The sequence below is a fragment of the Balaenoptera acutorostrata genome, chromosome 1, assembly GCF_949987535.1.
Source record: "Balaenoptera acutorostrata chromosome 1, mBalAcu1.1, whole genome shotgun sequence".
NCBI lineage: Eukaryota > Metazoa > Chordata > Mammalia > Artiodactyla > Balaenopteridae > Balaenoptera > Balaenoptera acutorostrata.
The window spans coordinates 1,170,540-1,198,474 of NC_080064.1; the positions used below are offsets into that span (position 1 = coordinate 1,170,540).

General features: G+C 56.7%; 1 protein-coding gene across 2 annotated transcripts in view; it reads left to right on the plus strand.

Annotated features, from left to right (window-relative positions):
- Window positions 1–27,935, plus strand: part of PRKCZ (protein kinase C zeta) — a 100,198-nt gene that overhangs the window by 18,141 nt on the left and 54,122 nt on the right. Inside the window, exon 1 of one of the 2 annotated variants that reach the window (XM_007166230.3) lies at window positions 4,203–4,515. The exons of the other annotated variant lie outside the window; for it this stretch is intronic. Within the exon in view, the coding sequence (XP_007166292.1) occupies window positions 4,506–4,515 (10 nt within the window). The 5' untranslated portion in view covers window positions 4,203–4,505. Of the gene's footprint in view, window positions 1–4,202; window positions 4,516–27,935 lie in introns of those variants that run through there. 2 annotated transcript variants of the gene reach the window in all.

The following is a 27,935-nucleotide window of genomic DNA, read 5'->3' on the forward strand; positions in this document are numbered from 1 at the left end:
GCCTTTCCTTACCTGGAAAAGGCGGTAATGGGACTGTGGATCAGACACTGTTTGTAAAGCGCTGAGGCCATCATGGAGCGAGTGGTTGTTCAGTGTGTTTTAAAGGACAGTTGGGGGCACTTACAGGGCAGGATAAACGCAATAAACGAAGCGCTCTCTGTCACTCGGGAGTGTCCCTGTGGGTGGTGAGTTGGCCCCAGGAGGGCTTCCTGGGGGAGGAGTCTCGTTGGAGGCCCTGTCACACAGAGTTAGCCGTGGACACTGCGGGCACTCGGGTGACCCCGGGAAGGGGTGTGGGAAGGAGGGCTGCAGCGTCAACACCAGGATCCGGCCGGGGCAGGGCTGGCGGGTCTGGACTCAGCCGGGCTTCTCAGTCCTTAAAGGCCTCGGAGAAAATGCAAATCTGGGGGTTTGGTGCTGGATCCCATCTTAAAAGCCAGCGGTGTCCTGCGAGGTCCTGGGGACCTGACGCTGGCAGCCTGTGTGCTCCGTGTCATCGGTCCTGGCCTGTCCACACGCTCAAGCGACAGGGGCGTCCCTGGACTGTTGGGTGGGCCGGCTGGTGTAGGAACCCCCCTCCAGCCCGCTCCCAGGGAGAGGCGCCCCACGTTCTGGGGGGCAGGCGGTGCTGCAGAGGACCCTGCTTGTCACCTGGGTGGCCCTGGCTCTGGGGCCAAGCCTGGCACCCAGGGCAGGACTGCCAGGGTCGGGGAGATTGTATCTGGGCCAGGAGCCTGTCCAGCCTCACCCCTCAGGTCTAGGAGGGTGCTTGACTGCTGGCTTTGTCTGCAGCTGTGCCCCGTGCCGGCCCCTGTGGGCTGGGCCAGGCTTCCTCACCTGTCAGGAGCCCCGGGCCTTTGGGGGCTTTCGAAGCCCTCTTACTCCCAATCAGTGGCAGCGGGATGGGGATGACAGCCTGGCCCTGCTCTCCCTGAAGCTGGGCCCCAAGCCATTTCCTCTTCTCTTCTGGGGCAAGAAAGCTTTCACAGCCTGAGGTGTTAAAGGCAAGTACCTGGATACATGCGAGTCAGCCTATGGGAGAGTGAGCGGAAGGGAGACTCACCTGGGCTCTCACCTGGGCTCTCACCTGGGCACGTACGTCCAGAAGCCCAGAGGAGTGGTGACCACGGAGTGGGGCCGGGTTGGGGCTGGTGGGGACAGCCACGGGCTGCAGGGGCCACGGTGGGTTGCAGAGGAAGGGCATCCCCGCCAGGGGCTATGGGAGAGGAGGGGGTTCAGGCTGGGCCCCCTGCCCACCCGCCTCTCTTGTTCACGCTCCCACCTGGTGTGCCCGGAGCTGCTGTCCCGCCTGTTCTCTGGCTCTGAAGCTTCGCGTGCTTCCCGGACACATGCTGGGCAACCGCCCAGAAGCAGAGCTGGTCCTGGAGCGGCCTTGGCTGGGGCACGTCTCCCGCAGCCACGACCCACCCAGGGAAACCAGGGGTCGCTCCGTGCGATGGTGGCGGCTCCTGAACGCGCGTGTGTTTGTGAGAGCCCAGAGGGCGGTGCCGCCGTGCTGCTGGGTCCAAACCCCGGCTCCGGGCAGGTGGGGCAGCTTCCTGTGCCTCGGTTTCCCCTGCTGTGAAAGGGGTCTGGAGTGACTGCCCCCTTGGGTGCTGTGTGGGCACTAGAAGAGCTAGAAGGGCTCCGGGAACAGGCTGAGTACCCAGCTCGCCGCCTCCCCTGCCCCCGCTGGTGGATCAAGGGTGGGGAAGTTGCCCCCGTCGTGCGCTCAGGGCCACCCAGCGTCCTCAGAGTGAGAGGACGAGAACGAGGCCCAGCGTGGGTGGGGGGCTGGGTGGTTGAGCAGGCGTGGGTGGCCCGGTGACCACCGAATCCTTCCAGGAGAACGGACGCTTGTTATCCCCTGGTGTTTATAGGTGTGTGTACTGCTTTATTAAAAATCCAGTTTCAGGAAATTCCGTGGCGGTCCAGTGGTTAGGACTCTGCTGGGGCCCGGATTTGATCCCTGGTCGGGGAACTAGGATCCAGCAAGCCCCGCAGAGTGACCAAAAAAGAAAAAAGAAAAAAGAAAAAAATCCAGTTTCGTTCAGCTTTGTCTCAAATTATTTGCAATAACCTGGAACAGCTACTTTTCCACCTAAAATGGACTTCCAGTAAAATGAACAGTCTCCCGGTTCAGCTTGGGGTTTCTAGAGTTCTGCAAAGCTGGATGTTTGGAATGACTGGAGGAGAGATGGCTGGAGGGCAGCAGCTGTGACACCAAGCTCATCTTATGCGGGTTTTCCCCTTGGACTCAGGATAAATTTGCATTTCCCATCGAAGCCCGCTGTAGATGTGATGGTTCCGCGATTTTATGATTTTATAGTCTTAGGGTTATGCCAGCTTTTCCCGTAAAAGCCAAACGATAAATATTTTGGGCTCTTTGGGCCATTTAGCCTTTGTCTTGGGCTCTCAGCTGCCGTGTGGTGTGAAGGCAGCCCCATTGCGGCAACGGGGGAGCAGGGCGGTGCTACCACGAGGTGTTATCGATGGATACTTTCACGGCTTCTGGGGACCTTCTACTCCAGTGGCGCTTCTGGAGTTGTACTGAGTTTCAAACACTCTCGCACGGCCACTCGACGCCGGGTCAGAGAAGCTCCAAGGTGACTTCAGGCCGGAGCAAGGGAAGGAGCTGGAGTCCAGACCCAGAGCTTTGGCGCGGACTCTTTGTCGGGAACACGGGTAAGCGTAGACTCCTGAACCGGCTGCCTGCCTAGAACCGATCAGAGGAGGGAAGCCGGGGCCGGGGCCGCTCGCCTCCCCAGCACAGGTGCTGGCCTGAGGGTGGGGGAGAGAAGTTTCCAGCATCTTCCGTGCCCCCCGCGTGAAGCCTGGCCACGCAGGCTCAGCACAAGCACTGGGGGCTCCAGGGAGGTGGGCTGAGTCCCCTCGTGATTTTGGAATTGGAGGGAGAAGCCGGCCAGGGCTGGATGCCAGGTGTGGTGGGGCCTGGGGCGGGTGTCCGAGGTCCGGGGTCCACTCTGACCGCGGCCGGCATGACACAGGCCGCGTGGGGGGGGCCACCTCCCGCCTCAGGCTGGAGCAGGTGCGGTTCCAGGCTGGTCACCCCGATACTCGCCTCCTTGGGAGCTCGGTTCCCCCATTTTTGCCCTTCCCGCTGGCCCCCCCCAACCCCCCCAGAGTAGCAGCAGCACCAAGACACACCTCCTGACCTGGGTTCGCTGCCTCATTGACCGGATCCAGGCCTTCTCTCCTTCCCCTCCCGCCGGGCCACGGTGCCCAGGGCTTGGGACCCGTGAGCATCTACGCTGGACCCATTCTTGGCCTCAGCGATGCAGGTCGGAGGTCACCCGCACTCTGGTGGCCGCTGCATCCCCGCATCCCGGCCGGTGAGCCTGAAGTGGCGGCCCCAGGCCCCGCCGGGCTCTGTTCCCCACGGACGCTGCGTTTGAGCAGCTCCGGGAGGCCGAGCCGCTGCCCCAGGCTCCCTTCAGGTCCATTTCAGTGCAGAGATGCTTGTGGTCCTGTGACGTCAGCTCCTCGACATCCAGGCCGTGTTTTAGCTGGTGCCTCAGCTGCCGGCTCCAGCTTCCCAGGGGAGCCGGGTACCACCCGGGCCTGGAGACATGAGGAGGCAGGGATGTGAGAGGCGGGGGACAGGCCGGCCAGCCTTCCTTTAAATATCTGCCCCGGTGTGTGAGCCCCCCTTGCCTATTGTCGGGTCCAAGGGGAGCAGGGGGCAGCGTCGGCGCGTTCAGGGAAGGAGGATGCCTCCTTTCATGCCCACTGCTCCGTAGAGCATAAAGGATCCGGCCGAGGAGGCAGGGGAAGAAAGCCCGGTAAGTGATGCGCATCTCCCGGCGGGGCAGCCGCGGTGGTCCGCGTCTCGGCCGTGGGGCGCCCGGCCTGCAGCCTCCCTGCCGCACAGATGCTCCAAACACAGGCGCCCCGGTGCCACCGGCCCCGGGCAGGGACGTGGCCGCAGCAGCTCCGAGCGCGCAGGGGGAGCAGCGCCGAGGGGTGACAGGTTTTAGAAAAACAAGCCCCAGGGGAGCGTGCCCAGCGAGGGATGCGGCTGACGCGGGGGGAGGGGTGGGTGGGGAGGAAACCTGCCCCTGAGATCGGACGGTATGTGACCGAGGCCCGGCCGCGCGGCTGGTTGGCTCTGGGAGCAGCCTCGTTTTCATGTGGCAGCCTGGCCGGGGGCCCTGCTCTCTCCCTGGGAGTTTTGCTGCCAGGGCTTAGCGGCGGAGGGTCTGGAGCGAGCGTGCGTGTGTGTTGCCTGCTCTCCGCTCCGCGTTGCTGCCGCCTGCGTGTGGGCAGCGCCACGATGGGGCCGCCCGGGGCCCCCGGCTGCCCAGGCTGCCCGCGGCTGGCACCTGTTTCCCAGCCCTGAGCCCCATGCGCAGAGCGGCTGTGCTCCCGCAGCCCCGGCGGTCCTGGCTCCAGCTCCGGCTCCGCGTTGAGGGCAGGCAGGTCGTGTCGGCGTCTGGCTTCTCCGCCCGGGCCTGGGAGGTCGGCGGCCGGGTCCCTGTTCTGACATGGCTGGAGGTAGACTCGGACGCCCCGGGGCTGCACGTAGCTCGCGGGGAGGTGGGGATGTGGGTGCTTTTCTGACGTCCATTTTGCAAAAGGTGTTTTTGTAAAAACCAAAAACACCAGCAGGCAGCCCCCGCCCACCCAGGCTGGTGGGGAGCAGGGCGGGTGGGCTGCTGGGGGGTGGGTTCCCCACCGTGTGGCCGGTGCTGGGGTGACGGGGAGGCTGCTCTGGCAGAGCCGCCCCTCCCCCAGGAGCAGGACTGTTGAAATACCGGCCACCCTGCAGCCAGCCCGGGACACGGGGGTGACTCATTTGTTTTGGATCCTAGAATCACAGAACGTAGGGTGCATTGGAGGGGTGCACGGGAAAGGGAGATGGAGCGGGTGTTGGCGCACACGTGTACCGGCCAAGGAGCGGAAATTAGCTGTGTCATAGTTTCTTTGGGATGTCTTGGCCTCTTTCCTTTCACACGATCACACGCTGCCCATGCAGGGCTGGTGGGACCCTCAGGGCAGACACGCTGCCCGAAGACCCAGGACGTGGCTTCCGGGCCTCGGGGTCTCGGCTGGGTTTAGTCAAAGCCGTGAATGGGGGACAGGTGGGAGGAGTGAACGCCCCTGAAGCCACAGCCATCCTGTGTTGGTGCTGCCAGGTGGGGCAGTGGCAGGGCCCACCTGTATCCGTGTGGCTTCACCACTCTCCTGTCTCTGCTGCGTCAGCCACGACGGGCCGCCTTCACAAAGTTCAGAGCTGCTGGCAGTTACGTAAGGAGTGTGAGCTCCGTAACCTTCCAGACTTTACTGCCAGGACTGCCTATTCATCAGTCGGTCACACGGAGCGGCCGGGAGCCCCTCCGGGCGGATGTCACCCTCCGTCCCCCTCGCTGGGCACCAACCTGGGGGCCCCGTCAGGGTCGTCTGTGGTCCCTGCGGAGACGTCCTGCTTCAGAAGCTCCCCGTGTTCCCGTCTTGTTCCCTTTAACATTTGAGCAGTGGGGGGGGGGCTGCGTTTACCCCCCAGGACGGAGCGGATCCCATGGCAGTCCAACCCTCGGGAGGCCCATCCTCCTTGGAGCTCCGGTCGGCGAGCGCCTGGCTCAGGCTCCAGACCCCACTGAGCATCCGAAGGCCTGGGGAGCAGTTGTTTCCTGCCGTCGTGGGGCTGTCACGGGGCTGCCGTGGGGGGGAGGAGGACGCCCTGAGCGCTGCCCGCCAGAGCCAGGGCCCAGCGACGCCCAGCCCCGCGGAGGACCAGCCCTCTTTTCGGGTGTCGTGTCTCTGTTTACGTCAAAGAACAGAGAACGATTCTTTTCCATGTTTCCCTGCCTCGCTCTCTGGGAAAGACGCGTTTGGGGGCCGGCGGGTCTGGCCCCCCCCCTTGGTGGATCCCTGCTGCCGCTGGGCCTTTGCTCGTCTTTTCCCTCCACTCTTGCAGGGCAAGTGGCACTCGGGGCTACGGCTCCACAAGGGTCGGATGGGCGTTTCATGCTCTCGTGGGGTCCCCGGCTCCCAGCCCAGGGGTGGGCACCGAGCAGGCTCTCTGTCCACAAAAGCTCGTTGCTTTGTGGGAGGGGCAGGAAAAGCTTTGTCCAAAATCAGCCGTCTGAACCAGTTACTTGCCCAGCGTTTGAGTTGTTTTGGTCACGAAATCATGGCTGACATCATCCGTTCAGGAGGTGGCACCGCAACATCCCCGCCGTGTATCTGGACGTGGCGGTTTATTTTTAGGATCATCCTAAAATGTAGAGTAGGCCACCTCGTTCATGCCTGGCTGCTTTTCCTCCGTGTCTCTGAGGCCTCCACCCAGGCGCAGCCGGATTCTGAGCCCCCCCAGATAGCCGAACCACGAGCTGGTGGGTCCCTGTTGCCTCCAAGAGAGGTTCCAGATCAGGAGAGGCAAGGATGCCGAGTTGACAACTAACGAGCCTTTCTCGGTAGTTATTTCAAAGGTGCCGAACCGTGGTCTGACAGCTGTGGAGGCTGTTTCAGCTTCATTTCAGTCCATGATCATTTATTGGGTGAACAGGAGATTGTACACGTGACGCTGGGGAGGGGTGGGGTGGAGGGGACCCTGAATTTGCATTTGATTGTTTAATTCGGTAGTTTGCATGTGTCTGGTCCTTTTTTTAAAAAATTTATTTATTTATTTATTTATTTATTTTTGGCTGCATTGAGTCTTCATTGCTGTACGTGGGCTCTCTCTAGTTGCGGCGAGTGGGGGCTACTCTTCATGGGGGTGCGCGGGCTTTTCATTGCAGTGGCTTCTCTTGTTGCAGAACACGGCCTCTAGGTGCGCGGGCTTCAGTAGTTGTGGCGCGTGGGCTCAGTAGTTGTGGCTTGTGGGCTCTAGAGCACAGGCTCAGTAGTTGTGGTGCACGGGATTAGTTGCTCCGCAGCATGTGGGGTCTTCCCGGACCAGGGCTCGACCCCGTGTCCCCTGCATTGGCAGGCGGATTCTTAACCACTGTGCCACCAGGGAAGTCCCTGGTCTTTTATTTTTTTTGATAAGTTTATTTATTTATTTGTTTTTGGCTGAGTTGGGTCTTTTTTGTTGTGGTGCGCGGGCTTCTCATTGTGGTGACTTCTCTTGTTGCGGAGCACGGACTCTAGGCGTGCGGACTCAGTAGCTGTGGCTCGCGGGCTCTAGAGCACAGACTCAGTAGTTGTGGCGCGTGGGCTTAGTTGCTCCGCAGCATGTGGGGTCTTTCCGGACCAGGGCTCGAACCCGTGTGCCCGGCATTGGCAGGCGGATTCTTAACCACTGCACCACCAGGGAAGCCCTCCCTGGTCTTTTCAAAGTTTGCTTTTTTGCCTGTCTCTTCTGTGGGAAGTTTAAGAGAAGTTGATTTGTGGCAGTGGGGAGCATCTCTGTGTGGGTGCGGCGAAGAGCGCCTGGGAGGGAGAGATGGGGTCAGCATCCCAGGGCTGCCCTGGTCAAGTGGCCCTGTGGCCCGCTGCCCTGCGCCTGTTTCCTTATCTGTGATGTGGGCTTGTTGGGAGGATGGAACAAGGTTGTGTCAAACATGGAGGGGCTGGGCATCCCGTCCTGGTCAGGAGATGCACATGTGTACAGTTTGCGTTGTATATTGTTTTCATACCTTGGATTTAATTTTGAGTTTTATGTGTTTCTATTTTAAGGTGTTGAATAGTCCATGTGGTTTAAAGAGAGAGAACAGGTGTCGCCACCCCTCCGCCACCCTTGGCGTGTATTTCCAGATTTCCGGATCACACTTTTCCATTGGGGGCGTTACTTGTTCCGCTCTGCCTCTGGACACGTCAGCTCAGCTCTCCCTCTGCCCCCAGTAGGGTTGTTTTGTCATTGACTGTTTATATCTCGTGGTCATGAGCCACCAGCATTAGATTTCCTGTCTTGTACAACTTGTAGTTTTTCTTGCTGTTAATACTTGTCTTGATTTTCCTTCTTGGAGTTTTCTAGAAGTCCTGCCTCATATTTGCCCGTTATCTTCCCAGCACAGGGACAGCCCTCCCGGGGCCCCCCAGGCCCTGAGCAGCACGCCCAGGACCTCCCTTTGCCTTCATCCCACGATCTCCTGCCGTTCTGCTCTGCCCGCCGCCTCCATCCCTGGCTCCCCCGTTCCCTTTCTTGGCTTCATCTCTGGTTAGGATGTCCTCCAGAGACGTTCTGAAAGAGGGGCCCCGGGGTTGGGGGTGGGAGGTAAGTCTTTTGAGACCTGGAGTGGAAGTGCTTTTACTTGAGCGGAACATGGGTGATAGTTTAGCTGGGTATGGAAGCCTGTTAGAATCGCCCCCCTCGGCACCTTGAAGGAACCGACTGTGGTCCACTAGTTTCTGGTCTGATCGCAAAGTCAGAGGCCATTGTGGGTTTTTGTTTTGTTTTGTTTTGTTTCTGCTGAAAGTTTCTAGGAACTTTTGTCTTCCATATTCTCAGGTCTCACGGTGATGTGCCTGGATGTGGACCTTTTTGTCTCTTGTGCTGGAACTTTCAGCGTGGAAACTCAAGGCATTCCTGATGGGAAGGTTCTGTTCAGTTGTTTCTTTGATGGTTCACTTTTGACGGTTCTGTTACCTTCTCTTCCCACTGATGGTCTGTTGGGACTCCTGGACTGGTCCTCTGATTTTTATTTTCCACTTTTTCTATTTTATTTTCTAGGCGATATCTTTAATTTTTCTTGTCCAAACCATCTACTAAGTGTGTTGTCTTGTCCTTGTTTTTTAGCTTCCAAGAGCTCTGTTTTGTTCTCTGAAGGTTCCTTTCTAGAATCGGCTGTCCTGCTCTTGTTTCAGAGCTGAACGATCACAGAGTTTCTTTGAGGTTATTAATTGTGGCAAGAGGCCCCATCATGTAAAGTGACTACGTGAGTCACTGAGCACTCCTCTGGCTTTAAGGCTTCACAGGCATGAATCCTTTAATCCTCACGCTGCCGTATGGGTACCTGCTATTATTGTTTGTGTTCCGTGGAGAGAACGCCACCCAAGGCGCAGAGAGGCCAGGTCATTTTCCCAAAGCACACAGCTGTGCCCGGTGGAGCTGGGGTCCATCCCTCGCAGGCTGGGCCCAAGTCCAGGTTCTCTGCCAAGGGTCAGGCCCCTGCTCAGACCCTCGTAAACGGAGTGTGATTGTGGGTGAGAGTCCCCGCCACTTCGAGAATCAGGTGCGTGAACGAGGCGCTGGTGCCCGCGGCCAGGTCCGAGCAGAGCAGGGCAGGTGCAGGAGGAGCTGGTGTCTTCCTTCTAAACGTGTTCTTCTGCCCTTCCCACTGCGTGTCCACCCAGGTGCTTTTTCTTGGCTTGTTTTGCTAGGAGGTTTCCCTCGGCCCCCATGACCTATGGTCACCTGCCCGTGGGGATGACTGGTGCGGCGTCCTGGCTGGGCTGCCCCCGGGAGGCCGGGGGTCTCAAGCTGGGTGACCAGGCTGCCGTCATCCCCCCCAGGCCGGGCCCTCATTCTGCCCGCCGCCAGGGTGAGGCCAGGGGTCTCCTCCTCAGAGACCAGGAGCCTCTGAGTTGCGGCCTTGGGGGGCTCCGCCCTGCCCCGTCTCCTGTGACCCCCGGCTGGCCGCCCGTCTCCCAGGGTGCCACGTGGTGCCCCTCCTCCCACCCCCCCACCCCCACTCCTCTTTGCTGTGACGGGTTTATCGGTGCTTTTCTTCCTTCGACTGTGGTCTTGGGAGGGAACGACTGTGGTCTTGGGAGGGAACGTAGGAAGATGATTGTGTTCCTGCTGCTGTGTTTACCTGGATACCATGTAGGTGATTCTTTCCCGAGGCTAAATTATGCAGGAGAACCAGCGCTGGGACAGGCCTTCGCGGGTGGATGTGGGCGAGCGTGGGCATCTGGAATCAGCCTGTCCGAGGGCCCAAGTGACCGTGGGACGGAGGATGCGGGGCTGACGACGGGGTGGGGTGGGGTGGCCCCCGGCGAGGGGCCGCGGGAGGTGGCAGGGCTGGCGCGTCGCGGGTGCTTCCCAGCAGTGGTCTGTGCGTGTGAGTTGATAGACTTCATGTTTTAGAACAGGCTTGGGTTTAGGGAGAATTGGGATGGCGGCACGGGATCCGGTAGCACCAGTGTGCACGTCAGTCACAGCTAATGATCCCATGTAGGCATGTTTCCACGAGCTCGAGCCCCACCTCACTCGGGTTTCCTCAGTTTCCCCTCGTGTCCTCTTCCCACCCGGGACCCCACATGACATTCAGTCGTCATGTGTCCTCGGGCTCCTCTGGCTGCGACAGCCCTCAGATGCCCTTTGTTTTTGTGACCTTGGCCGTGTGCAGGAGTGCTGGCCAGGTGTTGGTCGACGGCCCCTCTGTTGGGGTTTGTCTGATGTTTTTCTCACGCTTAGCCTGGGGTCAGGGGCTTGGGGAGGACCCGCGGAGGCGCCGCCCTTCTCATCACGTCACGTCGGGGCACCTGCTCTCACATCACCAGGTGACAGGGCCTCGCTCACCCGGCTGAGGTGTGTCTGCCAGGTGTCCCCCTGCAGAATCCCTCTTTCTCCCTTTCATCCTCTCCTCTGAGGAAAGCTGTCAGCACAGCCCGTCAGGAGGGAAGGGGCGTCCGCGTGGATTATCTGGACTCCTCCGCCTGGGGTGTTTGATGTCCCTTCCGTTTCTTTCTTTATATCCATCTGGACTCACAGATGGTAGTTTTGTACCCGGGATTCTCATCCAATATGACTTTCTTCTTTTGTTGCCCACATTGTTCCAGCTTCGGCCACTGGGAGCTCCTCAGGTGGGTCTGGGGAGCGTGAGGGCCAGACCGCCCCCCAAGAGGGTGGTGCTGGGGGCTCAGAGGTGTGAGGTGGACCTGGAGCCCCCGTGGGCGGTGAGGCAAGGGGATCTCTGACCCCCACAGGCGGGGACACAGGCTTTCCCTCCGTCCCTTCACCCAGGAGAGACGGTGAGGGCAGGAGGGCACGAAGGGCAGCACGATGGTCGGCCTCTTACGGCGGCTCAGCTCCCGCCGTCGGACGCGGGATCTTCCCGGCGAGCATGGTCGGTTCTCTTCCGTCCTGTCCTTCCGTAAAGCAGTGATGGTGACACAGGCCCAGCCCCAGCCATCGCGGCTCCAGGTGAGGCCCCAGGACGGACGCCGCGGCAGTGCTGCCCTGGGAAAGCCCAGGCGTGTTTCTGGCTGCTGACCCGTCGGGCCTGACCCGGAGCAGCTGGAAGGGGCTCCAGTCAACCTTGGTGGCCGCGCCCCCCGCTCTGGCGCGGTTTGGGGAGGGGCCCCCGTGCGGGTGACCATGCGGGGGGCTGGGGCTGCCGAGCGGCCGTTCAGCACGGACCCGGCAGATGACACCTCTCCAGGAGCAGGTCCGCCGGTGCCGTGTGTACCTTGGCCGCTGCGGAAGGTGGCTTCACGTGGAGACTGTAACTAACCGACCCGTGAGTGTTAGGTTCGCTGGTTGAGCGTCCAGTGACTGTTTTGTGATGTCAGCAGCCGGGCGCTGGGAAAGGCCACGTTCACGCTGGTGTCCCTTCTGCCAGTCTCCCTGGTGTCAATGCTCCCACCGCGGCCGACCCCCAGCCGCCCAGTGACCCGACCGCAGGCAGAGCGGGGGGAGACACGCGGTCATCGGAGAAGGTCAGCGGGGTGACACGGACACCGGGTCCCAGCTGGTTGATGACCGCAGCTCAGAAAGTGCCACCTGTCCCCGGGCTCCGGGCCGGCCTCCTTCAGAGTGGCACCCGTGGCCTCTGGTGGTCGGCGGGGGAGCCAAGTAGCGAGCGGCTCCCGGGAGCAGCCCCACGGACAGCGGGCAGGGGCAGCACGCCGACCATGGTGACAGGACCGAATGTGAAGCCGCGGTGAGCGTTGGCACACTGTGGACACTGGTCTTAAGCTCCTCCTTCTCGGGTTAGCGTTTCATGTCTCGCCTGAAAGCATTTGGGTCTCAGAACGGACCCCCAGACCACACACACCCTCGCCTCTCGCCAAACTGTGCTCTCGTTGATCACATTTTTTCCAAATCCTTTGTCATCGGAGCTGCCTCTCCGAGCCAGTGACGCCCACCAGCGGTCCTGCTTCCAGCACGGGCGCCTCTCAGGTCCACGGAACGAGGGGAGGTCCGCAGTGGAGCCTGTGGCCCGTGTCCTCCCACGTGATGTCGGCGTCCGTGGGAGGGTTGTTGCTGTCGTGGAGCTCCCGTGGCCGTTTTCTCTTTCCATCACTCCCTCTTCCGATATCAGTTGGCATTTTATGCTGTAAGGAAGAGCCGTCCTGCTCCCCTTCCTGTTTAAAAACAACATCGTACCTGCATGGGGTATGACATTGAGGGGTTTTCTAGTTCATGAGTTTATTAAAATTCATTTCTTTCTTTTTTAAAAAAATTATTTATTTATTTATTTATGGCTGTGTTGGGTCTTCGTTTCTGTGCGAGGGCTTTCTCCAGTTGCAGCGAGCGGGGGCCACTCTTCATCGCGGTGCGTAGGCCTCTCTTGTTGCGGAGCACAGGCTCCAGATGCGCGGGCTCAGCAATTGTGGCTCACAGGCCTAGTTGCTCCGCGGCATGTGGGATCTTCCCAGACCAGGGCTCGAACCCGTGTCCCCTGCATTGGCAGGCAGATTCTCAACCACTGCGCCACCAGGGAAGCCCTAAAATTCATTTCTGTCATTCCTTTTGAGGCTCTTTTTGGCCGGCAGAGCCTGGGGAAGCGGCTCCCGCCGGCTTGGGGCGCGTTCCCACCAGCGTTTGAGGGCGTCCCCTCTTTCTGGCACGGTCACCTCTGGGGTCAGCAAGCAGGGTCCCGCTTCCAGCCTGGAGCTGCTGTTGCCCTGAGGACCTGGCCTCCCCGGGGCGGGGGAGGGCCTTTAGAAGCAGGGCTGGGCTCCGTGCGCCCCTCACTCCCGGGAGTGGGACCCGAGCTCGCGCTCTGACCCTCGCGCTCCCACCGGGACTGGAGCTGCGGCGGCTCCGCCCGCCTCCGTGCCTCTTGGGCTCGCTGCCCATGCACCGGCCCGGTTCCCTGGCAGCCTTGGTCCTTGGCCTCTGCTCCCCCGACGCTGGTTCAGTTCGAGCGCGGTTCCCATGGGTTCACCTAGGTTCCGTTGTCATCGTCCCCATGGCTGTGCCGATTTAGTAGTCAGTCGGGTTTATTTATTTCTGTCTGCACTCAGTTTTAGGGTGTGTTCCTCATCCTTATTTGTTTATTTTATAGAAGGGTTGTGTAACACATGAACATGATTCAAAAATAAAAACTGTGTGCAAAGATTCCTGTTCATGTACCTTCGACCCATGTGCACCCAATTTCATTAATTTTTTTGGCTTATTCTTCCTGTGTTTCGTTGTGTAAAAATAGGTGTGTGTGTGTGTTATTTACCCTTTTTTGTTGCATAAAGAGTAACCTAGTACATGTACCCTTCTCTGCTCGTGCTTTCTTACTCTTGTCTGCTTTTATACATACACGTGTATATGTATTTAGAATGAGAATAGAAATATAAATAAATGATAACTTCTAAAATACTGACAGCATCCCAAAATCTAGAAAAATCACTAATTAGACTCACCATTAAATATCTGCTTGGCATGGTTCTATAATACGTTTCTCCCAATATGTTCTAGCTGCAAACATTTTGATTGCCTTCTCAAATGACAATTTTGCAATATTTCCTATAGAGAAACCTCAAAGATAATTACCTCCGTCTTTCCTGTCATATAGTTGACAAAATTTTACTTTTTGGCCATTTAGAAAATCTTCTTTTTGGCCTCACAAATTATTATTGGAAACATCACGTCAATTTTTAGGATTGTTTTCAAATTTGGGAAAAACCTCAGCTTCTTTCATTTAAGATCTGTAAGACTTCAGAACAGTTCAAATTTTCTTGTACAGTGACTCATCTTACAGATTCTTCGAGATGATAATCACGCATTTACCATTTTGCTGTCCAGGTCCTCGCTGTAGACACACATTGTATGAGTTTTGTGTAATCTTCATTCATGTTGTAGTTTTTAGAGATGCTTGAAACGTATGACTTGACTCAGTATTTCTGTAAATGCGTGAAGCACAGCGCGTCACCCAGAACTGCCAGCAGCCCCTAGTCCTGCTGCAGGTTTGTACCCACAACCGTGATGATGCTTTAAAGCTCTGACGGGGGCGCTGGTCATCGCCCTGCGGAGCATCTGGGACCGGTCAGACTCCCGAGCGTCAAACACGCCACGTCCACCCACATCCCTGATACATCTTCTTCAGTTAGCCGTGGCCAAATAACACATGGTACAAAAATTACCATCTCAACCCTCTCTCTGATTCTCTTTATTAAGATTTTATGTTCTAGAGCAGTTCTAGGTTCACAGCAAAATTGAGAGGAAGACACAGAGAGTTGCCATACCCGCCCCGCCCCCAAGCACACCCCGCCCCCAAGCACCCACCAGAGGGTACACTTGTTACAACCCACGAACCTACGTCGTCACCCGGAGCCCGTGATTTACACTGGGGGTCACTCGTGGTGGTGTGCGTTCTGTGTGTCTGGACAAATGTATGATGACGTGTACCCACCATTACAGTATCATACAGAGTAGTTTCACTGCCCTAAAAATCCTCTGTGCTCCCCCCGTTCACCTCTCCCTCCCCCTAACCTCTGGCAACCACTGATCCTTTTACTGTCGCCATAGTTTTGCCTTTTCCAGAATATCTTATTGTTGGAATCATGTAACATGCAGCCCTTTCAGATTGGCTTCTCTTCTTGAGTAATATGCATTTAAGATTCCTCCATGTCTTGGGGCTTCCCTGCTGGTCCGGTGGTTAAGACAGCATGCTTCCAATGCAGGGGGCATGGGTTCGATCCCTGGTTGGGGGACTAAGATCCCACATGCCACGTGGCATGGCCAAAGTAAATAAATAAATAAATAATTAATTTAAAAAAAAGATTCCTCCATGTATTTTCATGACTTGATAGCTCATTTCTTTTTAGTGCTGAATAATATTCCATTGTCTGGAAGGACCACAGTTTATTTATCCATCACCTGCTGAAGGACATCTTGGTTGCTTTCAGGTTTTGACAGTTATGAATAAAGCTGCCATAAACGTCTGTGTGCAGGTTTTTGTGTGAACATAGTTTTCAGCTCCTTTGGGTAAATACCAAGGAGCATGATTGCTGGATTGTCCAGTAAGACTATGTTTAATTTTGTAAGAAATCACCAAGCTGTCTTCCAGGGTGGCTGGTCTGTTTTGAACTCCCACCAGCAACGGATGAGAGTCCCTGTTGTTCCACATTCTCACCAGGTTTGGTGATGTTGTGTTCTGGATTTTGGTCATCCTAACAGGGGCATCTTAACCATTTTTAGCGTGTGGTTCAGAAGTGTTAACCGTATTCTTGTGTTCTACAACGGATCTTGAGAACTCTCTCATCTTCTCTTCTGCTTTTAAACGAAGAATTCTGTGAGAAACAGGAAATAAAAGATAGGTTTGGAGCATGATGGCTTATAGGGTTAAGGCTTTGTCGTGGGCTAACCGTGTCCACAGCTGGGAAGGGCCCCACGACCAAGAGAGCAGTGATGTTAGCACCTTTGGACAGTGGCCTGAAATGCCAGGTGGTCCTTGCAGCTTACATGCCACTGATAAGACCTTTGCTCGGAGGGATTTGAATGATTCCCTTATTTTTGCATAGTTGTTGTTTGTTCATTTTGTTCTGTTTTGGTCTCATCATCCAGAAAATGTTGGTGTCGTTACCAAAGGACTGTGAAAAGATATCCGAGCAATACGTGTATTATGTCATCAAACAGATTTACTGTGGGCAGAGTGAGTAACGCAGAGGTGGTTTTTCCTCTGAAGCTGGCATTTTGTGGGGTCGGGGGTACCATCTTTCTGCTCCTGTGTGTGGGGAGGGCGTGGCTGCTGGAAGTGACCTGCCACGGAAGAGCGTCTGACCTAGCGGGCTGGGCACCCGCCCTGTCTGGCCGCCGAGGAGCTGGCACTGGTCGGGAGCCGGTGAGGGCAGCGTCTGGGCGGCTGCAGCAGCGGGCGGTCCGGCCTCGAGGTGGGGCTGCGGGGACAGCGGTGCGGGGCGGGCTGCTTGGTGGCTGGCACGTGCTGGCCGCCTGGACACGTGGCTTGAAGGCGCCCTTTGTTCTGATGGGGCGGAGCCAGTGCTGAATAGCGGCTTTCTCTGCGGCGGGCGCAGTGGGGACTCTGCCACCCGCTTCCAATTCCAGTTCTGCTGCTTCCCTCCTGTGTGGCCTTAGGAAGGTCGCAGCCTTTCCTTATGGACCTGGCCCAGGCTCCGCCTCCCTCACCTGGCTGACCCTGCCCCCTGCAGGCGGAAGGGGCCTGTAAATGGGGTCTCACTGGGCCGTAACCCCCGTCACCACCCCACCCCGTCTAGCCGGGCTGAGGGGGCCCTCGCTGCGGGAGTCCCACCTCCCTCTGCAAAGGCAGCTCACGTCAGGAGGGCTGCAGGCCTCCGCCCTCCCACCCCCATCTCCCTCCCCATCCCATTGCACACCATCCTTCTCCCCCCCCCCGCCACGAAGACTCACACCGCCCACCGCCCCCGTTTGTCCTCTCCCCCAGCACCCAGGCTTTTCTGCTGCCCCCCACCCAACCACCAGGGTGTGGCCTCTGTGAGGGTGGGGTCCACCTGCTTCCACCTCAGGTGTGTCCTCCCTGGGTATTCACTGAACGGGCTCCCACGAAGATGTCCCCTCCTTACACCAGAGGTCCCCAGACCCTGGGACCGGTCAGCGATGGGCTGCACAGCGCTGCCCGCTGCCCGGGAGGACTGTCAGCCCCGCTACGTGGGTCAGGCCGCCGGAGCCTCGAGCCAGCCCGGGGCCGGGTCACGTGTGCCGCTCGGCGTCCTGGGAGGGTCTCTGGTGACCGTGAGTGGACGGGAAGGCAGCACCGGAAAGACAGGACTGTCCACTTTGTATTTGAAACAGCATTTCTGGTTGAAAAGCAGCACATGTTGAGTACAGAAAATTTGAGACACGCAATGAAATGGAAGGGGAAAAATTTGAATTGCCCCTTATGTCGCTCCCTGGCAAGCGTACCATTTTAGATTCTATTCTAGCCTTGCGTGCTTACTAATATTAAAGAAATACAGAGGCGTCAGGTTAGTTAAAATTCCTCCCTGTCTTCAGCTCATGGTTCGGGACTTGGCCGTGGGCGGGCAGGCGCTGGGGTTCGGGCTGTGCATGCGGTGGCCCCGGGGGCGGCGGGTTCCCCTCGGCCGCTGCGCTGCGCCGGCCCCTCTGGTCCACCCTTGGTTTCCTTGGTGCAGAATCCCAGATGAGCAATCACGCCGTCAAAGGCTGTAAACACGTTTTTATCATTTAAAGTCTCGTGAACCGGCGACTTCCCTCGTGGTCCGGTGGTTAAGGCTTCGCCTTGCAATGCAGGGGTGCGGGCTGGATCCCTGGTCGGGGAGCTGGGGTCCCACGTGCCTCGGGGCCAGAGAAACAACACATCAAACAGGAGCAATACGGTAACAAATTCAATATAGACTTTAAAAATGGTCCACACCAAAAAAAAAAAAATCTTCAGACATAAGTAAATAAAAACCTCGTGAGCCGCTGGCGCCTGTCGCGGTGCGTTTGGGTGTGCTGTCGCCTGAGCGCTGGCATCCGCCTCTCGGCTTGGGAGGTGGGACGCAGCGACGGTGGTCCCCGGGTGCCACCCCCCACATTACCTTTTCAGTTTTTATTCCCTTCCTGAACTTTCTGCGTGTCGAGGAGTTGACTCTCCAGCCGGACAGTTGGAGAGTCCATCACACGTCGGCGTCCTCATGTGGGTGAGGGGCTGGGCGGGTGTCTGTGCCTCTGTGCTGCCGTCCATCATCTGACCGACCCCCGGGGACTGTCCTGTTGCAGGGACCTTCGAGCCGCAGCCTGGCCGGGGGAGGCCAGTGCTCCCCTTTCGTCTCACACCTGCCCCGGCCAGGGGAGGAATTTAGCCACTTGGTCCCGACCTTTCTGAGACGTGGCTTCTACGTGTAAAGTGCGTGTGGACCCTGGGACTCACGGGTGTGTGTGGGAGGGGGCTAGGGGCGGGTGGTGGGAAGAGGACCCACATCGCCGAGTTCATTATGTGAGACCCTGTTTCAGCCCTGTGGGGAGAGGGGCCGGGGAGGCTGAGGGCGAGTCTAGGGATTTGGGGCCTGTCTCCGTCAGCTCAGCTGCTGTAACAAACATACCCCAGGCTGGGCAACTCAAGCAACAGGAATTCCTCACGTTTCCGGAGGCTGGGCGTCGGAGAACTGGGTCAGTTCCCGGCGAGGTCCTGCTTCCCGGGCTCCCGCTGTGTCCTCACGGGCCGAGAGGGCTAACTCTGGTGAATCTTCCTCGAGTTTTAAGGGCGCTGATCCCATCATGGGCCCCACCCTCATGACCTCATCGCACCCTAATCGCCTCCCAAAGGCCGCACCTCCAAATACCACTGCACTGGGGTCGGGGCCCTACAGATGGATTTGGGGGACACGGACATTCTGCTCATGGCAGGCATCCAACCCAAAGGCACCGGGAGGGTGTGGAGGGTCCAGATGGTATGTCTCCAAGGAGCAGGGATGGGAGGGAGGGGCCTTGGAGAGCAGAGCGGTCACCAGGACACGCGCTCAGTGGGGCTGCGTTTTGTGCGGTGTTGGAATGAGGATGTGAGTGTGCGGATGCCCAGGGGCTGGGGTCAGCCGTGGAGACTCCAGGCTCGGGGGGTTGCCTCCCGTCCTGCAGCCCCTCCCCCGTCAGGGTCTGCTTCCTGTTCCCCCGCTGCTGGGGCAGGGCGACTTAAGCCACCCGAGTTTATTCTCTCCCAGTCTAGAGCCCGGTGTGGGCAGGCTGGCTCCCTCTGGGGCTGAGGGAGGGCCCCTCCGGCCCCTCCTGGGCTTGGAGACATCGCCCCGCTCACACGGTGAGCTCCCCCTGCGCCTGTGTCTGAATTTGCCCTTTTTATAAAACCACCAGTCGTTTTGAGTCAGAGGGCACCCTGTGACCTCATTCTAACTTCAGACATCTGCAATGACCCTGTTTCCAAATAAGGGCACATTCTGAGGTGCTGGGGGTCAGGACTTAGCACTTGGATTTGGGGGGACACAATTTGGCCTGAACAGTCCCTGCAGAGGTTGAATCCTGGGGTCCCCGTAGGCTCACAGCCTGGCAGGTCTGCAGTCTTCATGGCCAGCTGCATTTAGTGTCCTCTCCTAGTTGGGAACCAGAAGACCGCCTGAGGATTTATAGTGGGCGGTTCGTGACCAACCATAGGGCCCCGCTGACCAGGGCCCCAAGCCCAGTGTCCCCACAGGGTCCATCACACCACCCGGAGGACACGGCTTGGCTGTGACATCCTCCCCTGCGGCCACCCCTTCCCGGACAGGAGGCCCTGGTCACTGGGCAGTCCTGAGCTCACATGGTCTTGAAGAAACACCCAGTGCTTCTCCAAGGAGGCCTTTGCACATGTAGGAATGAAGCTTCCAGCCCCGTTTCCTGTGCCCAGTGTGTGGTTTGCTCTCTGGACCTCACGCAGCTTAAATGTCCAAGATAGAACCCGCCCAAATATTTCCACGATATTAATTTAACTTTCTGTACGAGTTACAGAACCTCGTTTTTCTTGACGTTATGATCTAAGCAGATTATTGAATATACCTTGTAAATACCGCTTTTAAAGACCACGCAGCGTACCATCACATGGCTACACTTTAATAAAAGGGTCGGAGAAGTATGGGCCACACACCAAATCCAGCCCACCGCTGTTTTTTGTTGTTTTTTAAAAATTGTGGCAAAGTACACTTAATGTAAAACTTACCATTTTAACCATTTCTAAGTGTACGGTTCAGTAGCGCATTCACACTGTTGTGTAACCATCACCACCATCTGTCTCCAGAACTTTTTCATCGTCCCAAACTGACACTCTGCCCCCATTAAACACTCTTCAGCCCTTCTCCCAGCCCCTGGCCCCCACCCTTCTGGCAGCCACCATGTGAATCTGAGTCCTCTGGGTCCTCTAGAACTGAGATCATACAGTACATGTCCTTCCGTGTCTGGCTTGTTTCAGCATCATGTCCTCAAGGCTCATCCACATTGCAGCAGGTGTCAGAATTTCCTCCTTTTTAAGGTTGACTAATAGTCCATCCTATGGATGGACCACATTTCACTTAACCATCATCCACTGATGGACACTTGGGTTGCGTCCATCTTTTGACTGCTGTGAATAATGCTGCTCTGAAAATGGGTGTACAGATACCTTTTCGAGTCCCTGTTTTCAGTTCTTTGGGGAATATATGCACAAGTGGAATTGCTGGATTGTATGGTAATTCTGTTTTTAAGTTTTTGAGGAACCACCAGACCATTTTCCGCAGGAGCTGCACCATTTTACATTCCCACCAGCACATACAGGGTTCCAGCTTCTTCACATCCCCACCAACACTTGCTATTTTCTGGTTTTGTTTGATAGGAGCCACCCTATTGGGTGTGAGGTGGTGTCTCGCTGTGGTTTTGACTTGCGTTTCCCTGGTGATCAGTGACATTGAGCATCTTTCCTCGGGTTCATCGGCCATCGGTCTACTGTATCCTCTTTGGAGACACATCTATGCAAGTCCTTTGCCCATTTTAGAATTGGGTTGTTTGCCTGTGTGGCGTTGGGTCGTCCTGGTCAGTGTGTAATGACAGACCACATGCGTGCACATTGAGCTCAGCCCTCTCCAGTTTAACCCGATGGTCACCATGTCACCAGAGCAGAGCAGGGGCGATCCAAGGCATTGGCTTCCGGGTGGAGAGCAGATGTGCGTCTGCGATGTCAGCGCGAAGGTGGACTGTTGCTTTCCTTCTCTTTTACGTCTTCTGATATTTTCCAAGTCTTTCATCAGCTTATTTTTATAGCATACAAATTCATTAAGAAGGAAAAAGACTTTTGTGTGGAGGAGGAACTCTTGAATCAGAAGGCTCTGGAGGGGCCCGTGAGTCACTCCATCCCCACGAGGACGTGGGTCTGGGGCAGCACGTCTGCAGTGAGACGTTTCCCCGCTGCCCCAGACCCTCGTCCTCCCGCGGGGTCCGCCTGGTGGCGGCTGCACCTCCCCGGATGCTGCGTCATTCAGCACGCCCGCGCCCCCAGCTTGTTTTCCTACGTGCGGCGACTCCTGGGAGAACAGAATGGGATGGAGCCAGCCTGGGGCTCTGGGCCGTCTGTGGGGTGATGGGGGAGCCTGGGGGGGTCGCTCAGCTGCGAGGAAGGCAGGCAGGCAGCGGGGTCCCACTTCGGGCCGGCCCGGGGGAGCGGAGCACGGGGCGGCCGGCACCTCTCTCTGCTCCCGGCCTCCCTGGGAGCGCCTGCTGGTAAGTGCAAACCACCTTCTCCGCTTCGGGGCCTTAGGAAGCACTGGGGTCCCGTGCACCTGAAGGTCACGGGCTCGTTTAGGACGGAAACTTCCCTGAGCTCCACGCTGATGTTCTTGGAAGTGAACAGAACAAGCATAAATTATTCACGGGTTTTAGCTGATCTGTTTTTGTACAAAGGGAGCTTTTACGTTTAATTATTTTTAAGCACTAAAGGATGGTTTAGCTGGAGGCCTGGTTTTCAAGGTGAGCAGAGGGCCAGGGCCGTGGGGGGCGAGTCGCGGGCCTGGGGTCCAGGCCCCTGTGCTCAGGAAGGAGGGGCCGGGCAGGCTGGCGGAGTCGGGCGGTGGCTCTGAGTGTCAGTCCCAGCCGAGACTTTGAAACTCAGCTCCAGTATCATAAACCTAGCGGGCCTCAGATGCACTTGCTTCCCACGTGGGTGGGGGAAACACCCGCTGCTCTCATTTCCGAGCGTGAGAACCAGGCGCTGCCCTGCTGCTCCCGGTACAGACCCGGCCCAGGATACACAGGGATGCCATGCGACGGATCATCGGAGACAGACGCACAGAGAAGTTGCAGCGCCTGCGACGGGTCTCCTGCTCTGAGGGAGGCTGCAGCTTGAGGCCCGGGACCCCCGGCCAGTGGGGCGGAGATGGACGTCCCATGGGCTGCGCTGGCAGCAGCTGTTCCCTTGAAAAGTGTCTCCTCCTGGTTATGGACAGGCACGGGCGGGTGTGGACACGTGCGGACATGGCGTGGTCGGGCCTGGATGCTGTGTAGACAGGTGTGGGTGGGTGTGGACACACTGTGGATGTGGATAGACAGATGTGGACGCTGTGGACAGAGGGACCTGTGGCACTTGGGGCTCCCTGTTCCGGAGACCTCCCCGCACTCGGAACTGCGCTGGGCACGGCAGCCTTGGCGGGGGTGGGGGGTGCCAGGTAACCACAGGTGTGGACACATGCTCACCTGCAGGCAGGGCTGTGGGCACGAGGTAGAGAGGCCTCGGTGCTGGGTCCAGGTCCACGTGTCCCTCTCCCAGTCTGACTTTGGGGGGCCACATCTCCTGCTGGACACCTCTTTGTCCCCACCCCCTCGGGTGACCTCCCAGCTTGTCACATCGGTGCAGCCACGTTCCCTGGGAGCCCACGCGTCCTCCGGAATGTTCCCTCCGATGCGCGGTGTTGGGGTTCTCCTTTGCCGTCACCTCCCCCACCCCCAGGGGCAGCACCTGTCTCTGTCTCTGTCTCTGGACCCCGTCTTTGGCAAGAGACGGAAGAAACCTGGTTCCAGTCTGAGCTGCGCGTCCCAGGCCCGTGGCCTCGTCCTTGTGTGTGAAGGTGCAGGCCCACGGCGTGGACACTAGTCACCGCGGGGTATCGGGTCTTTTCTGAGGCTCCTGCCGCGGCCTCCTTTCCCACCCTCGGCCCCTGTCTCCCGTCTCGGCTGTTCTTGGCCTTGAATTAATTCCTTGCTTTCCAGTCATTTTTCTGAAAGCTCGGTTTTGAGCTCTTTCACTCTCCTGTCTATAACCAGCTCTGCCCGGATCCCCCCGGGCCCCGCACCCGTTTGCATGGTCTCCCCAGGCCACCACCGAGCAGGGCCAGGGACCCCGGCCGTCGGCATCTGACTCCCTGATGGTGGCCGTGGAGAAGCGGCTCCCTTTGTTCCTTCGAGCCTGGGGACTGCGTCCCTCTGATGGGGCAGGGTTTCCGTGTGCCCGGGACGCTCACGCCAAGATCATAGGTCCCTCAGGGTCAGGGCAGAGCCAGAGGCCCAACCGCCAGGAGGCCCAGAGCGTGGGCCTTGGCATCCAGCAGCCCCTACTTCCCACTCTGGTCTTGGGCGAGTCACCTCTTCTCTGGGCCTCCGTTTCATCTCCAGGTGGCAGATGCGGACACAAGGAACTGAATCACGTGGATTTTGTGGGAATTAAATGCAACAGTGTGTAAACATACTTGGCACCAAGCTTGTCTTCAGTAGGTGCTGGAGCCAGTGTGCTAATGTTGATGTATTTCTGAGTGGTAGGTGACAGTTATGGAGGAAGCGGCTTCGGTGCGCTGCTGCCGTGGTGGTTCCACGGGAATCAGAATGGTCCTGGGCTGTAAGTCGCGAGTCAGGGAACGTGGGGCAGCCAGCATCCACTGCGGACGTCAGGTTTGCTCCTGACTCATGGCTTCTCGCAGACACCCAGGGGTCCACTCTGACCTCAGTCTCTGCTGAATCCTCAGCCGGAGTGTCAGTGCGCGCGCGCACACACGTACGCGCACACACGCACGCACACACGCACGCACGCACCGGGGTCCTCACACAGACGGGCTTCCTTCCTTCCACGTACCTGAGCGGCGGCCCCCGGATGCCAGGTCGGGCAGATGCTGGGAAAACCAGTGACCTGGAGGATACACTCCCAGTCTCTCCTGGTTAATGAGCAGATGTGCAAAACCAGATAATTTAAAGTTCCAGGTTGTAATTAATGTAAGTGGCACCAAGACGGAAACACTGGGTAGTGGGGCTGGTGCCGGGGGCTCAGGAAGGCCTGGGGGGCGAAGGAGGTGCTGGGGCGGGGCGTGGTGTGACGCTGACATGGCCGTGGGGCGGGGGTTCCTGGTGGGGGGGGGGGCGGGCGGGGACCACGGCTGGTCAGAGGAACCGGGAGGACCTGCTGGCGGAACCGCCCAGAGAGGCGAGGGTGAGGGTGGGGGCCACACAGGAGTTTCCGGTCACCCCTTAGTTGTGCATTTTGTGAGCCTGTAAGGCGTTTGTTCAACAAAACTGCATCCTGGGTGTGACCAGTTTGCTGTTCCAGTTAAGCTGGACGTCACTTGTCCACATCCAGCTAGATCAGATGACTTGCAAGGAGCAGAAAGACCTTGAATTGCATTTTCGAAGTAATGAAAGTGAGATGAGGACGCTCGCCGTGGGAGGAGACAGCCCTCGGATTCCGCACCCTGGTGGCAGCGAGCTGCGTGCTCTGCACCAGCTGGTTCAGACCCCGAGTCCTTTCTTGTCTTCGCGAAGCGCGTAGGTACCCCAGGGTCTTCCTGAGCCCGTGATCATGGCCCAAGGGCAAAGGAGGAGCTGGTCTCGGCCCAACTGCAGGCTGCAGTCTTTTCTGTGGTTTAATTTTATTTTGCAGTGGTAGAGGCTGTTTTGCTACAGTTATTTCAAAATCTGCCACCTGGAAAAACACGTCCATCAGGGGGACCATCTGCAGGACCCAGGATTCCACAGAGGCTGCAGCTTTTGTGCTGGCATCTAGCTTTGTCATCCTGTTCGCCCGAAGGTCACCAGCTGCCACCAGGACCTCTCCTCGGTCCCCACCCCCGTGGCCCTGAGCTGCCCTTTCCTGCTGGTTGCCTCCCTGGTTTCTGAGCTCTGAGGTTTGCTCCCAGGCCTCTGCCCCTGGATCCGAAGGCTGTGTCCCGCCCTCTCCGTGGACAACCTCGTGTGGTCTCTGTCGCGAGGGTCAGCTCCTGTGGACGAGGATATCTTTGTGTCACGTTTTGGCAATTCTCACAATATTTCAAACTTCATTATTCCTGCATTAGTCACGGTGATCTGTGATCAGTGATCTGTGTAATTGTTTTGGGGGCACCACGAACCACACCCTTAGAAGATGGTGAACTTAATCCATGAATGTTGTGTGTGTGTTCTTACTGCTCCAGTAAGAACCGGAACCAGCCGTTCCCCCTCTCCCTCCCGCTCCTTGGGTCCCCGTATTCCCTGACATGACAATATTGAAATTAGGCCAGTTAATAACCCTGCAGTGGCCTCTAAATATTCAAGTAAAAGGAAGAGTTGCACGTCTCTCACTTTAAATCGAAAGCTAGAAATGATTAAGCTTAATGAGGAAAGCATGTCAGAAGTTGAGATAGGCCGAAAGCTAGGCCTCTTGCACCAAACAGCCGAGTTGTGAATGCAAAGGAAAAGTTCTTGAAGGAAATTAAAAGTGCCGCTCCAGTGAACACATGAATGATAAGAAAGCAAAACAGCCTTATTGCTGATATGGAAAAAGTTTTTTTTTTTCTTTGTTTTGGGGTGTTTTTTTTTTGCCTGTGCCGTGCGGCATGCGGGATCTTAGTTCCCCAACCAGGGATGGAACCCATGCCCCCTGCATTGGGAGCGCGGAGTCTTAACCACTGGACAGCTAGGGAAGTTCCTGATACGGAAAATGTTTGAGTGGTCTGGATATAAGATCAAACCAGCCACAATGTTCTTTCAGGCCAAAGTCTAATCCAGAGCAAGGTCCTAACCCTCTTCAATTCTGTGAAGGCCGCGAGAGGTGAGGAAGCTGCCGGAGAAAAGTTTGAAGCTGACAGAGGCTGGTTCGTGAGGTTTAAGGAAAGAAGCTGTGTCCCCATAACAACATCAAAGTGCAGGGGAAGAAGCAACAGGTGCTGACGTAGAAGCTGCAGCAAGTTATCCAAGAGGTCCAGCTCAGGTAGTTCACCGAGGTGGCTACACTACACAACAGATTTTCAGTGTAGATGAAATGGCCTTATATTGGGAGAAAATGCCATCTAGGGCTTTCATAGCTAGAGAGGAGAAGCCAATGCCTGGCTTCAAAGGACAGGCTGACTTTCTTCTTAGGGGCTAATGCAGCTGGTGACTTAAAGTCGAAGCCAATGCTCTGAAGATCCTAGAGTGCTTAAGAATTTGGCTAAGTCTACTCTGCCCGTTCTCTGTAACTGGAACAACAAAGCCTGGATGACAGCACGTCTGTTTACAACAGGGTTTACTGAATATTTTAAGTCCACTGTTGAGACCTATTGCTCAAAAAAAAAAAAAATTCCTTTCAAAATATTACTGCTCATTGACAACGTACCTGGTCACCCCAGAGCTCTGATGGAGATGTACAACGAGATTAATGTTGTTTCCATGCCTGCTAACACAACTTCCATTCTGCAGCCTGTGGATCAAGGAGGAATTTCAACTTGCAAGTCTTACTATTTAAGAAATACATTTTGGGGCTTCCCTGGTGGTGCAGTGGTTGAGAGTCTGCCTGCTAATGCAGGGGACACAGATTCGAGCCCTGGTCTGGGAGGATCCCACGTGCCGCGGAGCGGCTGGGCCCGTGAGCCACAACTACTGAGCCTGCGCGTCTGGAGCCTGTGCTCCGCAACAAGAGAGGCCATGACGGTGAGAGGCCCGCGCACCGCGATGAAGAGTGGCCCCCGCTTGCCGCAACTGGAGGAAGCCCTCGCGCAGAAACAAAGACCTAACACAGCCAAAATAAAATAAAATAAAATAAATAATAATTAAAGGTGCTAATAATTAAAAAAAATCTTTTAAAAGAAAAGAAATACATTTTGATCAACTATACTTCAATAAAAGTAATTTTTACAAAAATCAACTATACTTCAATTAAAAAAAAATTTTTAAAAACAAACAAGAAACACATTTTGTGGGGCTTCCCTGGTGGCTCAGTGGTTGAGAATCTGCCTGCCGATGCAGGGGACCAGGGTTCGATCCCTGGTCCGGGAAGATCCCACATGCCGCGGAGCAACTAGGCCCGTGCGCTATAACTACTGAGCCTGCGCTCTAGAGCCCGTGCGCCACAACTACTGAGCCCGTGTGCCACAACTACTGAGACTGTGCTCTAGAGCCCACGAGCCACAAGTACTGAAGCCCACACACCTAGAGCCCACGCACTGCAACAAAGAGCAGCCCCCGCTTGCCGCAACCAGAGAAAGCCCGCGTGCAGCAACAAAGACCCAACGCAGCCAAAAATGAATAAATTTTAAAAAAGAAAGAAAGAAATTGCTGCAGCCACCCCAGCCTTCAGCAACTACCAACCTGATCAGTCAGCAGCTGTCGACATCAAGGCAAGACCCTCCACCAGCAATAAATAAATAATAAAAAGATTTGCTGAAGGCTCAGATGATGGTTAGCATTTTTTAGCAATAAAGTAGTTTTTACTTAAGGTATGTACATTTTTTAAGACATAGGCTATTGCACGCTTAATACACTACAGTCTAGTGTAAACATTATACGCACTGAGAAACCAAAAAATTCGTGTGACTCGCTTTATTGCGATATTTGCTTTATATTTGCTGGAACCAAACCCCCAGTATCCCTGAGGTGTGCCTGTACTGGTATGTAATCTTTACTCCATGCTTTCCTGGGGGGCTGTCCTGCGATGCCGTCCCACCCCCTGGAGGCCTAGGGCTCCTGACTTCCTTGTGTCCGACTTTCTAAGATGAAAGGGACAATGAGGAGATAGTTACTTTTAGTAACTAGTAAAAAGACATTGAAAGATTCTCCCTTGTGGAGGGATTCCCGAGGGGGCTTCTCTGGTGCTGGCCCTGCCCCCCTCTTTCTCGACCTTCGAGTCCTCCTCTCGATATGTAAATCCTGCATCAGAATTCAGTTGTGACAACGTGGGCTTTCCCCCCAGTAAATTCTTAAAGCCTTTCAAAAGCTTAATCTCAAGGAGAATCAGGCCCTTTTGTGTGTTTAATTACCAAAGCAGTTTTGAATCTCAAACATGATTGAAGAGACCTAAGAAACTGCACCAGCTGAGTCCTCCACCTGCCAGGAGGCCGGTGGGCATCCCCCTCCCCCACTTCTCGGGGTGGCCCTGGTCGTGAAACCCTAGGGACAACCTCCAGTGGGGGGTCTGAGACTGATCTCCTTGTTCTCTCTTCAGCTTGTGTGTTTCTTTCATTCATTCATTCATCCCAGCTCAGCT